Source organism: Humulus lupulus, chromosome 2, assembly GCF_963169125.1.
Source record: "Humulus lupulus chromosome 2, drHumLupu1.1, whole genome shotgun sequence".
NCBI lineage: Eukaryota > Viridiplantae > Streptophyta > Magnoliopsida > Rosales > Cannabaceae > Humulus > Humulus lupulus.
In genome coordinates, this window is record NC_084794.1 from 244,070,219 (window position 1) to 244,087,802 (window position 17,584).

Genomic DNA, 17,584 nt, shown 5'->3' on the forward strand with positions numbered 1-17,584 from the left:
TGATGTTAAATGCATGCATGTGAGTCCACATTTGTTTACAGGGGTGTTTTGGTAATTTGGCCCGTTGGGGGTATAATCGTATACTTGCTTGTATGTCAGTGATATATTGTGAGACCACATTATAATGTGGATTGGTTCGAGTATTTCGGCATGAGACGATCTTTAATTGTGATTTATCGGTTTGGTCATAACAGGTTTAAGCTCGGGGCTCGGGGCTCGGGGTGAGTCTCGGGGTGATATTAATGATTATAGCGTTATCGGGGATTTTAGGGTAACGGGATATGAATTATTGGTGTTTGAGGATATTGAGATTAGCGGGAATTGGGAAGCGTTAATTATGATTAACGGGATAAGTGAAAGTGCCAATTTTGCCCTTGAAGTGGTATTAGAGGCTTTAGGTGGCTCAAGGGTATTTTGGTCATTTAAGTTTGGGATATATATGACATAAGTGGCTGCTGGCTGTAGAAGCTAGTGGATTAAAACAGAACAAAAACAGAGATTTGCTTCTTCCTTCCCGTACACCATCTTCTTCATCTTTCCTTTGAGGTTTTTGAGTTCTAGGTGGGGATTCAAGCTAGGGAATTCAAAGGCTGGGTTGATGGACTTGGTTCAGCTAGTGAGGGAGGTCCAAAGCTGGGTTTAAGGTGAGTTTTAGTCATTGAACTCAGGTTATGCTCTGTTTTTCTTTTTAGTTTTTCAGTTTTGATTTCTTGATAGAAGTGTGGATTTGAAGAGGTTTTGATTGATGATAAGTTTGGGTTTTGATGAGGGTGAGTTATGGGTGATGTTTGGAGGTTTAAATGAGTGTTTGGAAGAGGTTTTGAGTTGGTTTGAAAGGCTGGTTTGAGAGGAAAAACGCAGGGGAAAAAGTGAGTTCACGTGCAGCCTTTATGGCTGGTCTGGGCTGGGCGCTGCGGCGCAGCGGGGGAGCGCCGCGGCCCTTGGCGTCTGGCAGGGGGAGTCCCTCTCTATTTGAGGGCGCGCCGCGGCGCAACAGGGGAGGGCCGCGACCCTTAAGGTCATTTTTGCCAAAATGGGGTTTTTAGCTTGGGGATTCAAACCTTAGGCCTCAGGATTGAACCTAGTACCCGGTAGAGTAGTGTTTGGTGTCCCGGTGGCTAGATTTTGGTTTGGGAACCCTCAGTTATCATTTTTATTGATGAATCCTATATTTTGGTTATGACCAGGTGCCCGTCAAGGGATTTAAACGTTGATCGTTCTCAGGGGTCGTTCATATAATAATTCTCACTCGAACCAGAGGTAAGAAAATAGTGTATGAACACAGTTGCACCCTGTATAGGTATATGACATGCATGGTTTACTATTGAAGCATGTTGGTTGATATTTGTGGACATGGATTGCATATTAAATGCTAGTGAACGTTGATTACCTGTTTATGGCATTGACTAGTCAGGGACCGACTCTAAAGTCGATGATCACGCATTGAATAGCTCCACGGCATTAATGCGGGACCGACCCTAAGGTTGAAGAACTTGTAAGCGCTTGCCTGGTCTAAGACCAGATGTATTTAGTCAAGGTATATGACCCCGGTGACCGTTTGTCACATGGCTAGGGGAGGTTGTCCACAGTTACGACTCTAGAGTCGGGAGGAAGGTTATGTTGGTGACCAATCACCATGCACCTGTCCTGATCAAACTTATGAAAGAACCACTTATCAGTTAAGCCCTGGTGGCCCTATCGTCACATGGCTAGAGGGAGCTGTACCCATCTTTGTGACTTTTGCTATTGTCACCCATCTGTATTGGACTGTTGGTCTTGAATGGTTATTATGATCACTGTTGATATTATGTCATGCTTTATTGTGTTTTCTTGCTGGGCCTTGGCTCATGGGTGCTGTGTGGTGCAGGTAAAGGAAAGGAGAAGCTTAACCAACCCTGAGTGGAGAGCTTGGGCGATGTGGTGTACATAATGGGCCGCTTGACCACCACGGTCAAGGAGTTCTCAGAGGGACTAGGGGTTTACCCTACTTTTGCCACTTAGGTCGGCGGGGATTGTAAATTTGAAACTGTAGTGACCCTTTTGTATTACGAACTACTTGTAAATATTTTGAAAGGCTCATGAGCAGTTTATTTACTTAATGAAGTGTATCCTTTCCTTTTTACTGGTTTTTCACCTTAACCCAATAATAACACTTAGCTCACGTTTTTAACCAAAGGACTCGGATAGCGAGTCAAATTTCCGGTTCACTGTTCACCGTAACTGTCAAGCTTATGCTTAAGTACGGAAGGAGACCACAAGGCCGAGCTGAGAATGACTTTACCTCTGTCGCTCGAGCTCGATGCCTCATCATTAGCATCGTTCCTCGAGCCAGGACTCCTGTGACGACGAATTGGGGATCGTGCCTTAGAGTTTCGCCTCGGGGGAAGGCTGCCAATTGGAAGAGGCACAAACTCCCACTTGGTGTACTTCTTGTAGGCCTATTGTTTGTGGATTGATCCTTCTCCAGGAGACCACAGGCTCGAAGATTATCTTCATGAAGAAGATAAGACAGGGGGCGCCTACCATAAGGGAGTTGAAGCAAAGTTTCCTTGTGCTCCTTCATCTCATCCATGGGAGTAGGGCAATAATGGTTGGTTGAAGAATCGAATATTTAATTTAAAAAATATTATGTATTATTAAAAATGTCATGAAAATATTTTTTTCTCATGTTATGTTTGTTATTTTCATAAATTAAATGTATAAATATTTTAAGAGTGATTCACCATTTATTTTTGTATTTTTTTTATATATTTTAAAAGAAAAAAGAAATAAAAAAAACATTTAGGAGTCTAAATGATACGATTTGAAAATGTTGAGACCTAACTGATACAAAATCAACTTTTGGGACCTAAGTGTAAAGAATTGAGACTGCAGCTGAAAAAAAACCCTTATTATAATAATATTTAATACAAAACTAGATATTTAATGATTATCTTCTATCAAGAATAAATAAGTTTCTTCTCCAATTATTGATGTGTGATTTGAATAATATCATGAATGCTTTGTGCCTTAAATATGATTGTTTGTGATCTAAAAAATTATCATATTATTTTAAAAAAAATATAAACAATGTTTTAAGTTAATTTTTCTTTTTTAATATGTTTATGTCATTCTTTTATATATATAATATTATTTATTTATTTAAAATTTACATGACAAACATAAGAACTGAATAAAAATAATTAGTAGTTTTTTTTAAATAAAACTAGACAAACGTGTATATTATGTTGCTTACACCTAATTTTATTAAATACACTCAACATCTTATTTAAAAAATTAATTTATAAAGAATTATAAAAAGAATGACAATAACAAATTTTATATTTTCACTAATTACAATTATAAGATATAAAGATATAGTTAATGTCTGATGTTATTGATTATGAGTACTAATATGGTAACATAAAATATATATTTTTTCTAACTAATTACATTAATATGGAATCTATATACCATGTTATTGAGTTTAAAATTGTGTATACATATCATAACATAACATAGTATATTTGTTACACCATTTGATATATTTTTTTGGTGACTCCAAGAGGAATATACACACATTGATAGTTTCGTTTTGGTGGGTAAGAAGAGTCAAAGTTTGCAAATTGGCTAGAAACTACCTATATTAATAGAGAGACTCCACCTTTTAAAATAAACTCGCCTTTACTTAATCACATCCTTAATTATTAATTTACATAATGGGTTTTTTTTTTGTCCAATTTTAATATATATATATATATTTCTAGAAGTAATCGCAAAACCCTGAATATATTTTGTTTTCATTGTAATAAAGGCTTCGAGTTAGACTAAAAAAATAATGGTGTTAAATAAAATGACGAATTTAATTACGAAAATAAAGGTTTTAACAAAGCTTTAAAGAGAAGGAAAAGGACAAAATGGTCAATGGAACTTTGCAATGACGTATATTCCTTCTAAAAAACCCAAAGGCTAAAACACTCCTAAATCTGTATCATTTTTCTCTCTCTAAACTTTGCTCTAAAAAACTTCTCTGCGAAGCTCTGTCTTTCTCGCTCCATTTCTATTTCTCTCTCTATCTCCGTTGGTGTGCTTCACGGAGTTTAGTGCAGTATCGATCTCCATTGAACCCAGCCGATCCAACCTTATGATCTCTCTCGCTTTCTAGCTTTTGATATGTAATGCCGTTCACGTGAATCAAGCGCGACTCCTTTTAGATCCCTCGGACTCGGGCCACTTCGATCAGAGTACACTCACCGCATTGACCGAGTCGAGTTGATTTGGTTGAACGACCTCAATCAATGGGGGCCGTGCCTTCAACCCCCCGCTGGAGCAGCGCACGACCACAGGACACGGCGGAGTACCTGATCGCTACCTTCGTTGGCGAGAAGTCATTCCCCGTCTCCTCAGATTACTGGCAGAAATTGCTTGAACTCCCTCTCAATCTTCAATGGCCACCTCACCGTGTTCGTCAAGCTTGCGAGCTTTTTGGTTTGTTTCGCTAATCGCTCTATCTTTCTGGGTGGAAACATCTTTCTTTTTCTTGTTGTTGGATCCTTTAGTTGAATCTTCGCATTTCATGGTGTTAATTTACGTAGTTGAACGAATTATGAGTCTGAAATTATGGTTCTTATCACAATTTGCCTGAAAAAGAGAAAAACATTTGTAATTGAAGAACTCTGTGCTTGAACATGGTACTTACCGACTAACTTTTCCTGTAGATGTAAAAAACCTTTAGAATGAAGAATTACACAAAACTCTTTGAAATATATGGTGGTGTGGCGAAAGATAGAATCTTAGGAACTTTTCTTTTGGTATAATGTATGTAGCCGTAGTATCTTTGCAATTAGAACGCGTCTTACAGTTTGGAACTGGAGTGGAGGAAGTTAAATGCTTCCTCAAACTTTCTTGAGCATTTTTTTTTGTTTGTTTACATGTAGAATACTCACAAAGAACACAGGGACATTCACAGCCAAATTATGGTGGTGTTACTTAATTTTGTGGAATCAGTCCCATCAAGACTTATTTATTTAATTTTAAAAGATACATAAATAGAATCTCAGACCACTCACACACTCACCCGCCCACCCAAACAATTTGAACAAACCTCAAGTGGCCAATCTCTTTGTTTGGAACTTGGATATTATTGCCAATGAACAATTTTGTGAGAAGGGTAGAAAAAAGATAGAGGAAAACATTTTTCTAAAATTCTACAACAGACTTTTTTTTTTCTTTATCTTTTGAATATATTTATAGAACTTCTAAATTTTATAAAATTACACTAATTTAATCCATATTCTCTGGTATCATAGTTAATGTATGTTGAATCCAACTATTTTGTTTTTCCTTTCCTAAAATCCAAGTAACAAACAGAGGGTCAGCATGTCAAAAACGCAACTGCATTTCAGAAATTAGGCTCTCATGAAGATTTTGGTAATCTGTAGTCGGAAATAGATTTTCTCCTCAAATACTTAAAATGTAATGGTGTATTGTGTCAGTGGTAACATTGAGGCTGGATCTGGATAGAAGAGCCCAAAAACACAAAAACTAATAATTTATATTTATTAATTTGCCAAAATTTATGCTTACTAAAGAATCAAAAAGTTTCTGTGTCTTGAACTATTGAAAAATAACATACTAGTAACCAATTAAGCTAACATGCTTATTCAGTTTTCTATTGTAATTTACTATTTATGTCACTTAATTTCACATTCTATATGTGCAGTGCGAAATAACTATGATACCAGGCATCTTGCAAAGATTCTTATCCATCTGGCATGGTGTTTGCAAGAGTCTCTTTCAACTCCTGTTGAACCATCTGTTGTTTATGGGAAAGCTCTGAACGCATTGTACATTTCATCTATCTTTTTAAAGTACTTGATAGAAAATGCAAAAACTGAAAGGATTGAAGAGTTGTATCTCTCCCTAGATGAAAATGAAGCAAAGCCAGCAGATGTTACGCAAGGTATATTACTTTCTGTAAAAGCTGGTTGGGTGCATATGGTTAATGTATTTTCATTCTCTTTCTTCCTTGTTTGTTGACCAATTATCTCCCTAGCCTGTATTGAGTTGGAAAACTTTAGGATTTAGCCTCACTTCTAGAAATCTGAGATGATCTTGGTAAGTGGTAACTGCAACATGCTGTTGTGTTAGCTGAATTGGCTTGTTTCTATGTTTTTCTCATATTTCCTGTAGTAGGGTTTTACTTTAAACCCCTCTCCTCTGTTCTTCTAGAAAGGCATCATGGCATGATTAGCATCTAGCCATCTACTCTTCTTGTTGTCATTGTTTTTCTTGTTTTGCAGGACAAACAATCGAGGACTTTCTTATGAATTCTGTGCTTAGATTCATAAGTTCCATAGATGTAAGGTACGTACTGGAGTATTCAGTTTTATTGTTATTATTATTATTATTATAGCCACTATCTTCCTGACTCTTTGTCATCTCTGTTTCTTTCAAGTTCCAATACTTATGTCCTCCATTTGGAACTGCTCAACTTATTGCTGATTGCAATGTCGACTCAGCTTCTTTCTGGGCCTTCTCCTGGACTGAAGGATGTGAACCCATTCATTGATGCAGCAATGACTCAGGTTACTAGAAATTTTGGTAAAGCTTCATAGATTTTATTTATTTATTTATTTTGTTTCTTACATCATTACTTTAATCTCCAGGAAAGGTCTTTAGTTATACTGGTAGTGCGTAGGCTGATACTCAATTACATCACACGCCTTCCCTTGAACAGTGCCCCTTATTCTATATTTCCAGAGGGAAGTCAGCCTGGTGTTCTACAAAAAGTGGGTTCTGCAGCTGGTATGTAGTTTCTATTGTTAAATTTAGTTTATTTAATATCTATAATAAACTTAAGGTGTTGTCATACTGTAATGCAAGACTGTATCAGAGTTTCATACTCACCTTAATATATACTTTATCGCCATCAAAGCAATTCCAGCTTTCAAGCACGAAACTACAGAGACAAAAGTGATCTCCGTGGAAAACATTATTTAGGATAATCTGGAGATGAAGCCTCAATTTATTTTTCTAGTACATCTCTTCTATGACCCCAAAAGATTTTTTACATTTTGTAAAATTTTGAAGTTTGTAAACTGATTTTATTATATTATATGTTTGACTTGCAGCAAATATTGTATTGTTACCATTCAATTATCTGGTCAGTTCAAGTGGTGAAGGCTCAAGAAGTCCATTGGCTGACAGCAGTCTTCATATTCTACTCATTCTCATTCATTATCGCAAATGCATAGTAGGGGATGAGTTTATAACTGACAAAAGTGATGACACTACTGCATCAGATTCCAATTTGAAACAAAATACATGTTTTTCTGACAATCCTTTCTGCAAAGCCCTTGAGAATGCAACAGATGTTGAATGTATGGCTTGCATATATGATTTATCTCAATTATCTATTTCCTCTTCTTTGTAATAAAATAAAGATTATTAATGGTGACTCTTCTTGTGGTGCTGCAGTTGACCGCCTAGACACAGAAACAAATGTGCTCAATGGACCAGTTTTGAGGTTACCTTTTGCTTCTCTTTTTGATACTCTCGGAGTGTAAGTTTTTCTTTTCCTTTAAGGTTACACCTTGTTTTTTGGGGGGATAAGAATGAAAGTTACACTTAATGTGAAGAAATATATGAAATAATTTTGATTCTTGGCTGCTTCTATTTATCTTTGACTGGAGTAGCAAAATCTTTCATTGAAAATTTTCTTGTTCCTGAAAATAAAGCTATATACTGCAGTGTTGATAATGACTTGTGTAAATTTCTTACCTCATGTTCCATGTATGATTCCCAAAAATATTACCCCACCATTGATTGAATATGTTTGAAAAAAAGACTAATTAAGCTATTGTATATATTATAATAGCAACTAAATCCAAATGTAGAACATAAATAAGTAGAATCTTTTTTAGCAGTGCTTGGAGTGCACAGTTAACCTAGTGTATTTTTCCTTTTTGTCTGGAAAAAGTATTAAGTGATTTCAGATGATTTCTAGGTTACCAAATCACTTGCTACTTTGGTAACTTTGTTTGGTTGGTTCTTCCTTTGCAGGTGCTTGGCAGATGAGGCAGCTGTACTGTTGCTTTACTCATTACTACAAGGCAACTCTGACTTTCTGGAATATGTTTTGGTGCGAACTGATTTGGATACATTGGTATGCAACAACTAATATTTGCCTTGGAATAAATAAATAAATAATGAAGAATTTGACATTTCCATAACTGCAAACGTTTTGAGAAAATTTTGCAACTCTTACACTTTCCATCGCCTAATATTTGGTACACTTCATAGTTTTATGCATGTAGCTAGTTACTCTGGCTTGGCCGTAACACTGGCTAAATCTGAAATGGGTTTCTGTGATGAAATTGACAGTTGATGCCTGTTCTGGAAGCTTTATACAATGCTCCAAAGAGGTCCTCAAATCAAATTTACATGTTGCTGATTATACTTCTCATGCTCAGTCAAGATTCTTCATTTAATGCAAGCATTCACAAATTGGTATGACTACCTCTGCTAATTGTTTCCTGATGTATGCCTTTTGAGATAAGGATCATGATAATAAGTTTTGTTCATCGACAGATACTTCCTAGTGTTCCCTGGTATAAGGAACGCTTACTCCATCAGACATCTCTTGGTTCCTTGATGGTTATTATCTTGATAAGGACTGTGCAGTATAACCTATCGAAGCTGCGGGTAAGGCTTGAAATATCCACATTCTTTCATATAGTATGCCAGATTTCTTATAAGGTTCAATAGCAGACTGCCATGTAACTTGAGATAAAATTAACAACACCTTTGTAGTCTATACTAAACTGATGCTTGTGAGATTCCCTACAAGTTTATATAGTCATGTTGTAGATATCAGTGTATGAGAGTAGATACCAAATTGATATCAATTAGCCATGTCAAGAGTTTTGGTTGAGTAAAACTTACCTGATTGGAAGTCACTCTTGCCTCCACAAGTTTTAATTTTTTGAAGCTTACACATACCTGATGAAGTTTTCTATAGGATACTGGGCAACCTTCTAACAAATCACCAGGAGAAAATCACTGAACTTTCTCTGCATTCACAAATATTCAGGCTGGTCTTGGACCAAAACTCAGAAGTCAGAACTGTACAGTAAACGAATTAATTCATGAGGCTCCTTTCTCCCAAAGACGACCAAAAATTCCCTCACTAATCCATTTAATTTGCCCACAAAATATGCTATTTTTTGTGTGTTAATGACAGTGTCAACAAATTTAATCCATTGATATCTTAGAATAAAGATAATTCTTTTCTGCTGTACATATTGATGATTTGTAACATGATGTAAACTTGTGTTTTCATAGATTTAGTAATGTGTTGCCGAGGTATTCCAATTGTGTTTTTGCAACTTTCCAATTTTTTTTCATTTTTCTTCTGATGAATTGAACAGGATGTTTATCTCCATACTACTTGTTTAGCTACTTTGGCAAACATGGCACCTCATGTACACCGCTTGAGTTCATATGCATCACAAAGGCTGGTCAGCCTTTTCGATATGCTATCACGGAAGTATGTCTTGTTCTAAAGAAGATTTTTGTATTTTACTAATCCTTTAGTATGTTTATAGTAATTCTAGATCATATTTTATGTGGTATAATTTTACTGAATTATGCATTTTGGCATGATGTTTGACATAGGTATAACAAATTGGCTGAGCTACGAGGTAATAACGGGCATTTAGTGAAAGGGAGCTCAATAGAAGAAAATGGCCTTGCAGATGATACGGTGATTACTGTAGACCATATAACCCTGTATATATGATTGTGAAATAGATAATCTTATAACACTGATGGAAAAAACATGTTTTTGTTGTTGCTAAGATTGATATTTCTTCTTGGCAGTCAACAGAGATGCATATATATACAGACTTTCTGAGACTTGTCCTTGAAATATTGAATGCAATTTTGACTTATGCCTTGCCACGAAATCCTGAGGTAAACCTAGTGCTCAGAAAGAATTCATGTGGTCGCCTTTTATGTTTTCTGAGTTATTTTATTTATATAATGTGCAGGTAGTATATGCAATAATGCACAGGCAGGAGGTTTTCCAGCCTTTCAAAACTCACCCTCGCTTCAATGAGCTCCTTGAAAACATCTATACCGTATGTCTCGTATATTTTAGACATTATAATTTTTCAGTTGAAATGCTAAATTGACATACCTGTCTAAGTTCTCTTTCGGTATCATAATGTTATGCTAAAGTTCTTCAAAAATGCTATTAATCATGGTGGAATTCCCATCCTGAACTGATATGGAATTCCACCATTGGATGATAAAATAAATTAAATTACATGTCAGATTTTTTTGTTTTAACAAAAACCAATAAAAAGTGGCTATTCAGCCACATCTGCTTGGGGATGCTACTCGTCCTCCGGGTGAGTAGCAGTGCTTATAGTTCTCACAACCCTTTTGTCTTTGCAGGTACTGGATTTTTTCAATAGTCGCATGGATGCCCAGACAATTGATGGAGAATTGTCAGTAGAGAAAGTCCTCCAAGTTATAATTGTGAACTGTCGATCTTGGCGTGGTGAAGGGATGAAGGTAAGAAAGGAGTGTACAATAAGGGTTTTAGTCTATATTTAAAAATGCTTTGCTTTGCTTTCTATTCTTGTTTTTTTGTTAAAATCTTGACAATCCTATTTTATCAGATGTTCACTCAACTTCGCTTCACGTACGAACAAGAGAGTCGTCCAGAGGAGTTCTTTATTCCCTATGTGTGGCAGCTAGTTCTATCTCGGGGGTATTCTTTATGGTCCTTTTCCTTCCGAAAATGAAAATTAAAAAGAGATGGAAGTAATATATTAGTTTCTATTCGAAATATGTAATAATTCTCAGCTTAGCGTATAACTTTTCATCAAAATAATGATCACTACAAAATAATTTAAGGTCCACACAACCTGACATATCTGGATATTCTATTCTTTTCACTTTTATATCATTATTTCACATTTTATAAATCTAATTCAGCTCCTATTTTATTTCATTGTATGTCCTTCCAGTGCACTAGATTTCAATCATGAAGTCATAAACTTGTTTCTAGCTGATCCACTGGAGGAAGTAAGTACCTGGATTGCTGTTAAGAAATTAGAATCAGCAGTAATTGAAGTTCACTAATTTGTTAATTTCATTGACCATAATCTCATAAGAAACTTCTCTTAATCACTTGCAGAGACAAAGCAACTATGGAATGGCTCCAAGTAGTGATGTCAACAGCGAGTCAGAGCGAGCGGTTTTCTTAGATGCCTAGGCATCTCTGTAGAAAGAAAGGAAGGAAGAAAGATGTTGCTTCATGGTGAATCGTGAATATGTATATACATTAAAAAAAAGTAGTAGAAAGTTGTATTCTTATCATTCTTTTCTGCTCATATATGATGCCTCTCTCAATCTTGATGATATATTTTGAATGTATTAAATAAGAGACGAGCGCGAATTCTCAAATTCCATTGTTATAATATAGTTTCGTAGAGAGAAATCAAGTTTTGCAACCTCAAATCCAGCATTAATTGTAAGTGCTTCGGTCTTTGCGAGTACAAAATAGTTGGACGAATTAAGCAATTGCGGTAGAAGGAAACATCTACATGGTACGTACTATGGAAAGCAGCAAGAGTGACAGGTTAGATGAATTCAATAGAATGTTTATTTATTTATTTTTTTCTTTTATCTGTATTGAAAGGTTCACTTGACTTTATTGTACATATATATTTTTTTTTCCGTTGAGGACTAATCTAGAAGGTGAAGTGTGTTCAAATTTTTAACTTTATTATAGGTTCCCACTCGTTAGGCAAGCCATAATCTCTTTAAAAGAAAAAGAAGATTGTAACTTTTTCAATGTTGACAAAAAAAAAGTTTTAAGGCAAGTTATATGATAAATAGTAGGTGTTTAATGATTTATTGCTAATTTTTGGAATTACATAAGAAGCTTTACATCATTTTTGCGTTAACAAATGCTTCCAAGCCAAAAACGAAAAGCGAAAAGTGCTTAGATAAGGGTCCCGCCCTTGACGTATTCAGTGAAGGCCAGTGCAACCAAGCCTAACATGGCGAACCGCCCGTTCCAAAGCTCAGCGTTGGAGGTCATAAGCCCACTGGACTTGGACTCCACACTGACCCCTTTGAACAGAGGAATTAGTGAAGCCAATGTGAGGACTATACTAGTTCCCACGAACCACGACATACCACCGTTGCTTATCTGAGCAAATACATCTTGACCCTTCGATAGCTCCACTGCCATTGCAGCCATGAACCCAACCATTGCTAACCTACCATTGATCCTTTCTGGTGCTGGACCACTGAATGCCAACACGTCTGTGAAACTCGTGCTCACCTGTATTGCCAACCCAAAAATAAAAAAGACAGCCTTTTAAGATCAAACAAAGTGACAAAAACACTACACATGTATGTATATGTACATGTATATAAAAAGAATAGTAGCTGTAGCGTAGTTGAATACTAAGCTACCTTAGGCTTTGGAGGGGGAGAGGGCGACGCTGGCTTTGGTTGTGGTGGCGTTGACTCTGTAATAGGCGTTAACGGCTCCTTTTGACCATCCTGAAATATATTAACAAAACGCAAACATGTTAAGACATATAAATATGTTTATATATATATAAATTATATTCATGTGTAAAAACTTATGTGTATGCATCGACATACGTACCTCGGCCATGCATCTAACAACTCTCATGGTCAAATGGGTATTATTCCTGTACATCCTAGGAAAATCTACAGTAGTTGGACGAAAGTGGCTACCGATTCTATTTTTGGTAGCAGCATATGTAAGTGAGCTAGCCACAACGGACTGCATGGTGGCTGATCCGGCCATTTTAATTTACTCTAAAGTACTAAAGTTCAGAGCACAGAAAATTTACAGCAAAATCTACAAATAGCTAGTGTTGTATAATAATGTATACGAATCGTTGAAGTAAACGACGTAGGAAGCTTAATTTCTCTTTGTAATTTTGAGTAGTACTAAGTTGGTGGGGGTTGGGAGGCTTTATATAGAAAAAGAGTGGAAAGAAAGTGATGGATATTTTGGCTCCACGTCTGTGATAAGATTTCCCCGGAGTTAGATGGGTCACGCTTCACGTGGGTTCTGGAGAGACGTGGCTCCTAAATTCACCAGTGCCAAGTTTGAGGGGTTTTGAGGCCATAAATGACTCGACCTTTTTATTACACTAGTGGGGTGTTAGGTCAAGTGGCAGTGGAACATTCTAGATGAAAAAAGATAATTTATCTCACATGAAATCGTTACGTGAAAGGTTTGAAACTCAATAGAAAACAATTGTTTAAAGTAGAAGATTAAAGATGATCATGATTATGATTATGTTATGTTGAAGATAAGTAATTAACTTCCAAAACTAGACTGATATAGCCTGCAATAAATGATTACCATAAATAATTTCAGGCATTTAGTGTTGTCGTGTGTATAACTGATGTGAATCCTTGCATCATAATTAACTTATTTAACATTTAAATCTGATGTGAATCCTTGTATAATTTTTTATAACTATGTTGTGGATTTTTTTGTCTTCTTTCTTAAACTACACATTACATGTGCTGTTTTTATCTTCCTATGAGCTGTCCCCATTATTCTGGAAAAGATCCGAACTTTCCAGGTTTATGTTGATTTTCCTTGAACAAATATGTGGTTAGTAACAGGACACAGAAACAAGTGGGGCACCTTGTAAGCAGAAAAACTAAAATCCTGACTTCATAATTGTTGGAACTTGTAAGCATATAACTTTCTTCATAAAATCCTGAAAATATGATTGAATAAAAAGATACAAATGAAAGCTCCTCTGATTTCACATGTTTATTAACAGGACTAAGCATACTGCAGATTTTTAATTTAAAAGACAGTTACATTTTCTTAGGAGTATTTGCAAACTTCCAGGCATATTTAGACATAACAGAAACATCTCTTTCTCCAGCCACTTCATTTGCTGGCACAGAATTACATATTTCTTTCAAATAGTCATCTGAAAGCTTCATTGATAAAGATCCAATATTGTTATCTAGATTTTCAACTTTAGTTGTCCCTGTAAAACAATCACAAACTGTTGTTAAAACCATGTTCACGAGATTAATTAACAAACCTACCTTTGTCTGCTTTGTCACATAAAAGAACAATTATAGTTTACATAACAAGTTGTTGATCATAATACATTATTGAAAATATGTGTTAAAGGAGTAAAATGGCAGATGCATTATATGTTATGTACCAGGAATAGGGACTATGTCTTTGCCCTGATGAAGAAGCCATGCTAGAGCTAATTGAGGAGGTGTGCAGCCATGTTTTGCAGCCAACTTAGCGTGTTGAGTATATGTAACTTTATTCTTCTCTAAATTTTTGTTTGTGAACCTTGGATGACCAGCCTGTACCAGGAATATCAGCATGATTCTATGTCTGAATAAATTTAGCATGTTGTGACTTGTGACTTGTATATATGAAAACTTGAACTGTTGTTATGATAATGTGTTTGTGGTCAAGTACCAAGAGACTCCCATTAGGCAAGCTCTCAACAACTGCTTTCCCTCCGAAGAACCCATGACCAAGGGGGCTGTATGCCACTATTCCAATACCAAGTTCATTGTCAATGCAGAGAAGACCCGAAAACATGGTGAGGTACAATGATCTAATGGAAGTTCTAATGAAATTAGCTAATCATAAACAAACCGGCAAAGTGGGATTATTTCCTCTTCAATTTCACGAGTCCATAAAGAGTATTCCATTTGTATGGCAGTGATGGGATGAATTCTATGAGCTCTTCTTATTGTGCAACATTAGCCTCTGATAGCCCAATGTACTTGATTTTTCCTTCCTCTACGAGCTTCTTCAGCTCTCCCATCTATCATAACAAAGCATTTCAAAACAAATCAACTTTAGACTTTTTAAGTTTAGTCTCAGAAAGACCATTATGCTGCATATTTGATTTACAAAAATCCAGTCTTTTGTTACTTTTGGACTAATTCCTTACTGTATCTTCTATTGGCACTGAAGTATCCACACGATGCTGATAATACAGATCAATGTACTCAACTTCCAGCCTCTTAAGACTAGCTTCGCAGCATTCCCTCACATATTCAGGGGTACCCTTTACCTCAAATTGAAAATTCTCTGATACAATTACACCAAATTTGGTTGCTAACTGGATTTTCTCTCTTGGGAGCTGCTTTAGAGCCTGAAATTATGTTAAGTACGACTTTCAAAACACTGCTATCTAAGTTCCCTTTAAAAATTCGAAAAAAAAACCTAAAGTACCTTGCCAATCATGATCTCGTTGTGATGTTTATTGCCGTAAATATCAGCCGTGTCAAAGAAGGTTATACCTCTATTGTAATCCTCCTTTATAATGTTACATCCGGCTTCATGAGGCAGAGGGGCGTTTAATATTCCAGAGAGTCCTCCACACCCAAAACCCAATGCTGAGACCTATAAATTACCCATCAAAATAAAGGCTGATGGCTGTTGTTTGTTTAGTAATAATCAAATCAGTTATTGTACCATTTTTCTCCAAACTTTACTCTATCCTTTTTCTGAGTTCAATTTCAAACTTCAGCCTTTTTCCAAGGTTAAGAAGAAAGTACAGTTAAACTGACAAGTGAAAAGATTTTACAAAAGCCTCAGTACTTCCAAGAAGGAATCGATCAAAAGTCAGTTAACATCACAATATATCGAACACTTCATAGGCTAAGTCAGCATAAAATGGTTAAATTTGTATTCGTACATGTACAATTGATTATGTTACATATAATAGCTCTCTGGACAGATATTAGTGCTACTCTTGATTTCAGAACTAAATTTCTCTGGGTTTTGCTCATGGTTTTATAATCACTAGTACTGTAACAAGCAGACTTTGATTGCACATCCGATTACATTACATGTATACATAGAAAAATGGGTTGGGGAAGAAGAAGAAGAAGAAGAAAAATAAGCCTACCTCCAATCCTTGACTGCCCAGGGTCACTCTTGGAATCTGGATTTGAGACTTCATCTCTATTTTCAAGAAACAAAAGAGAAGATTTAGATGAAGATGAAGACTCTTTTACTCATAAATACTGCTTTTCCATAGTTTTCTTTTTCTTTTTCTCAGTGCATACTTATTAATAACAGTTTTATATTAAGATACTTTTTTGTTAGCTAACTTCCTAAATAAATAAATTCCTTAAATATGCTCATTCCTTTTATATCGAACATTTATTAGATAAAATGTTACAAATATTAATTGTGCATATCAATCTCCAAGTTCTGTAGGGATTCATTTTTATGTGCTTCACAAGCTTGATGTGAACTGAATGTGTTCCTCGAACTAGAGGATATACGCTTGGGCGATCTAACCCAAATGATGCTCGAAGCCTAATGAGGGCGATTTGGAAGTTGTGTTACTTGGTCTCTATCACACACATCTGAGGCGATCTAGAGGATCTCTAAATAGCCAAACTCAGTGACGTAACCTCAAGCTATTTAGTTTGGATTTAATAAGACATCTTCAGAGTCCAATAACCTTCATTTATTGCTAGCCAGCTGTACCCCGAACAAGACGATTGAGCTCGTATTTTTAGGGCACAACATTTTCCCCCAACCCCTGCTCGTATATGATGTCACTTCTGACGCGCACAGTAGGGGATTTTCTACTTCTGTTGTGGGAAAACGTGCCCACCTACCCACTCGAGTGTAGGACACGTGTCTGTTTGCTATAGGCGTCATTTTAGATTTCGAGTACTGTGACAGTTGTCTTGTCAACCTTTTGTCGCTGTTTGGTTCATTTAATCTTAGCCCTTAGATCTCGAATTGCTTTGATCATGTGGCTCTGATTTCCCCGAAATTTATGTATATTGTAACGTCCTGGATAACCAAGACAGTTACACTGTGTAGTTGAAATAGTGCAAGACTTGCTAATCAATTCATTTGAATAAAAACGTGATCCTAAGGTTAACAAAGATTTTGAACATAAACAATTATTTTCCTTAAAACAGATGTTTAAGACATGGGATCCCAAAAACAAGGTACAAGTGATAGTTACAATTCTTAACAGTTTAAATACAAACAACAACCACTCTAATGGAAAAATACAAGTTTTAGGCCTCTGTTCCTGAACTTTCCCTCAGCCGTGGCGGTCGAGTAGCTGACTATGTACACTCCTTCGCCCCTAGAGCTCTCCACCTCATGGTTGGTCCAACTTCCCTTTGCATTTACCTGCACCACATAGCACCCGTGAGCCAAGGCCCAACAAAAAACCAGAAACAACAAACACATGTAACAATAAGAATATTCAATCAAGCTTATCTCATTCAAACATAAAACATGGTACAAATATTCAACCAATCAATGATAAACACATAATCTCAAGTTCTCAAATAATCAGGGTTTGCACACTTAGGTCGAGCCCCCTGCTGATCTAGCTGGCCCCGACTCGCTTAGGCCGGGCCGCGCTCAGTACGCTTACCATCAACCCCGGCTCCCTTAGGTCGGTCATTCTTGTATATCACATCAATCTTATAAGCACACAGTACAAGAAAACAATAATTGGGAATCTCAGTTCTGTTCACAACCACGCAAGGGTGC

At 36.3% G+C, this 17,584-nt stretch overlaps 2 protein-coding genes and 1 pseudogene across 2 annotated transcripts; 1 reads left to right on the forward strand and 2 right to left on the reverse strand.

The window, feature by feature from the left end:
- The first annotated feature begins 3,955 nt into the window (after window positions 1-3,955).
- Window positions 3,956-11,761, forward strand: LOC133819144 (uncharacterized). Its single transcript, XM_062252318.1, has 18 exons — window positions 3,956-4,467; window positions 5,702-5,941; window positions 6,282-6,345; window positions 6,437-6,566; window positions 6,648-6,786; window positions 7,113-7,361; window positions 7,459-7,543; window positions 8,044-8,146; window positions 8,365-8,490; window positions 8,572-8,685; window positions 9,411-9,529; window positions 9,658-9,745; window positions 9,862-9,954; window positions 10,032-10,121; window positions 10,441-10,560; window positions 10,668-10,759; window positions 11,019-11,076; window positions 11,189-11,761. Exons 1-18 carry the CDS (start codon window positions 4,278-4,280, stop codon window positions 11,264-11,266), a joined length of 2,178 nt encoding a protein of 725 aa, XP_062108302.1. The 5' UTR covers window positions 3,956-4,277; the 3' UTR covers window positions 11,267-11,761.
- Window positions 11,762-11,877: 116 nt separating this feature from the next.
- Window positions 11,878-12,993, reverse strand: LOC133819145 (early light-induced protein 1, chloroplastic-like). The gene is made up of 3 exons (XM_062252319.1): window positions 12,677-12,993; window positions 12,478-12,567; window positions 11,878-12,343 (listed from the first exon to the last, which is right to left on the reverse strand). Exons 1-3 carry the CDS (start codon window positions 12,839-12,841, stop codon window positions 11,999-12,001), a joined length of 600 nt encoding a protein of 199 aa, XP_062108303.1. The 5' UTR covers window positions 12,842-12,993; the 3' UTR covers window positions 11,878-11,998.
- A 791-nt stretch (window positions 12,994-13,784) lies between these two features.
- LOC133819146 (perakine reductase-like) lies at window positions 13,785-16,043 on the reverse strand (annotated as a pseudogene).
- Window positions 16,044-17,584: the final 1,541 nt, after the last annotated feature.